Genomic DNA, 2,481 nt, shown 5'->3' with positions numbered 1-2,481 from the left:
GGTTAACTCTCTCTTCTCTCCACAGATGCCCCGGTGCAGAGTTACCTGGCGGGGTGTGACCCCCCCCTGCCCACCTCCCCTCGCCCCCCCAAGCCCCCCAAGCGCTCCCGGGCCGCCTTCTCTCACAGCCAGGTCATCGAGCTGGAGAGGAAATTCAGCCACCAGAAATACCTGTCGGCCCCCGAGAGAGCCCACCTGGCCCGGAACCTGCAGCTCACCGAGACCCAGGTGAAGATCTGGTTCCAGAACCGCAGGTACAAGACCAAGAGGAAACAGGTGACGGCGGAGCTGGCGCGCTCGGACACTGCCCTGGCCGGGCACAAGGGGCACCCGGAGCTGCCGGGGGCATCGCTGCTCGCCCTCAGGGCCACCTGGCCCTACCTGCCCTGCCTCTACTACCTGCACGGCTGGAGCCCCTCCTGGTAGCAACAGCTTTTGTTCTTTCTTTTTTTTTTTCCCCCTTTTTTTTTTTTTTTTTTGGTTTTTTTTTTTTTTTTTTTTTTTAAGCAGAAAACATCGGTTTTTTGCTTGAAATCCCGGGCGCGGCGTCGCCCTTTCTAGTGCTAATTAGGGGAGGGATTCGCAGTAACGATCTCGGTGTCTTCTGCACGAACCTCTTGTCGCTGACAGTAAAACAATCATCAAAAAAAAAAAAAGCCCGAGATTTTAAGTCTTTGAGCGTTAAATTCATCTTGTTTTATTGCTGCGCCATCCCTGGAAGTGTCCAAGGACGGGTTGGAGCAACCTGGGCTGGTGGGAAGTGTCTCTGCCCTTTCTAGTGCTAATTAGGGGAGGGATTTGCAGCAACAATCGGTGTCTTCTGCACAAACCTCTTGTCACTGACAAGATGACAGAAAAATAACCGTCCAAAAAAAAGAAGCTAAAAAAAAAAAAAGCCCAAGACTTTAAGTGTTTGAGCATTAAATTAAAGCACTAAATTAAATTTAATTTTAAATTCAATTAAATTGTTTTATTGCAACGCTCTGGGCTGGCCCAGCTGTGGCTGCCCCATCCCTGGAAGTGTCCAAGGACGGGTTGGAGCAACCTGGGCTGGTGGAAGGTGTCCCTGCCCTTTCTAGTGCTAATTAGGGGAGGGATTCCCAGTAACGATCGATCAGTGTCTTCTGCACAAACCTCTTGTCGCTGACAGTAAAATAACCATCAAAAAAAGAAGCCAAAACCAGCTCGACACTTTAAGTGTTTGAGCATTAAATTCATCTTGTTTTATTGCTGCCCCATCCCTGGAAGTGTCCAAGGCCAGCTCAGAGCAACCTGGGCTAGTGGAAGATGTCCTGCCCATGGAATGGGATGGTTTAAGGCCCCTTTCCAAGCCAAACCATTCCAGGATTCCCTAATCTGCAGCTTTCAGGGGCAGAAAGGGCTGATCCAGCCCCAGAGACACCGACTGTCCCTCTCTGCCCCTTTGCAAACCACCTCCCTTTGCCCCTTGTTCAGGGCAAAAAGCAAACTGCTGGACGAGCTAAACACTGGGCTTAAAAATTAGTAAAAAGGCCAAAAAATCTCATTTCTGCCATTAATAGCATTAATACTACTGAGCTTAGAGCTCCCCTGTGCCGGGGGGAAGCTCCACAGCCCCCACCCGGGGCAATACACGTGTTTTTGGGGCAGAATTCGGCTTCTTTATGCAACAAAAAGGGCCTGATGCTGCCGGGGCAGCCGGATTTTTGGGGGATATGAGGTTGGGCCGGGTCTGGGGCAGGTTGTCCCCACCCAAACCCACCCCTGTGCCCACGGTGCCAAGGCTGTTGGTGCCTCAGGAGCCGTGAGAAGCCCGAGCAGGGCCAGGGACAATGGGGCACTGACAGACGAGTTTTGCATATCCGGGTGTTGGCCCTGCTGGAACATTCCCTGTTTAAAGCAGCAGCAGCAGCTCCAGGAGTTCAGCTCTCCCAGCAGAGAATTCCCTGCTTCCAGGGGTTGGAATCCCGTGGGTTTTAAGGCCCCTTCCAACCCAAAGCATTCCAGGATTCTGTGGGATCAAGAGTCAAGATAATGATCCTACAAGTCATTTTTTGGTGAACAAACTCCTGCAAGTCATTTTTTGGTGCATAAAATCCTGCAAGTCATTTTTTGCTGAATAAACTCCAACAAGTCATTTTTTGCTGAATAAACTCCTACAAGTCATTTTTTGGTACCTAAGCTCCTACAAGTCATTTTTTGCTGAATAAACTCCAACAAGTCATTTTTTGGTGCATAAAATCCTGCAAGTCATTTTTTGTTGAACTCCTGCAAGTCATTTTTTGCTGAATAAACTCCAACAAGTCATTTTTTGCTGAATAAACTCCAACAAGTCATTTTTTGGTACCTAAGCTCCTACAAGTCATTTTTTGCTGAATAAACTCCAAGAAGTCATTTTTTGGTGCATAAAATCCTGCAAGTCATTTTTTGCTGAACTCCTGCAAGTCATTTTTTGCTGAATAAACTCCAACAAGTCATTTTTTGCTGAATAAACTCCTACAA

The 2,481-nt window shown here is 48.6% G+C and overlaps 1 protein-coding gene across 1 annotated transcript in view; it reads left to right on the top strand.

Moving 5' to 3' along the window:
* The window catches only part of NKX3-1 (NK3 homeobox 1), a 3,162-nt gene extending 2,707 nt beyond the window's left edge, over window positions 1-455 (top strand). Inside the window, exon 2 of the mRNA XM_027665183.1 lies at window positions 26-455. Within this exon, the coding sequence (XP_027520984.1) occupies window positions 26-426 (401 nt within the window). The 3' untranslated portion in view covers window positions 427-455. The remainder of the gene's footprint in view (window positions 1-25) is intronic.
* The last annotated feature ends 2,026 nt before the right edge of the window (window positions 456-2,481 follow it).

This window comes from Corapipo altera, unplaced genomic scaffold (assembly GCF_003945725.1).
Source record: "Corapipo altera isolate COAL_440 unplaced genomic scaffold, ASM394572v1 171, whole genome shotgun sequence".
NCBI classification, from domain to species: Eukaryota; Metazoa; Chordata; class Aves; order Passeriformes; family Pipridae; genus Corapipo; species Corapipo altera.
The sequence above is the reverse complement of the archived record's forward strand: the minus strand, read 5'-3'. Positions and strand labels throughout refer to the sequence as shown.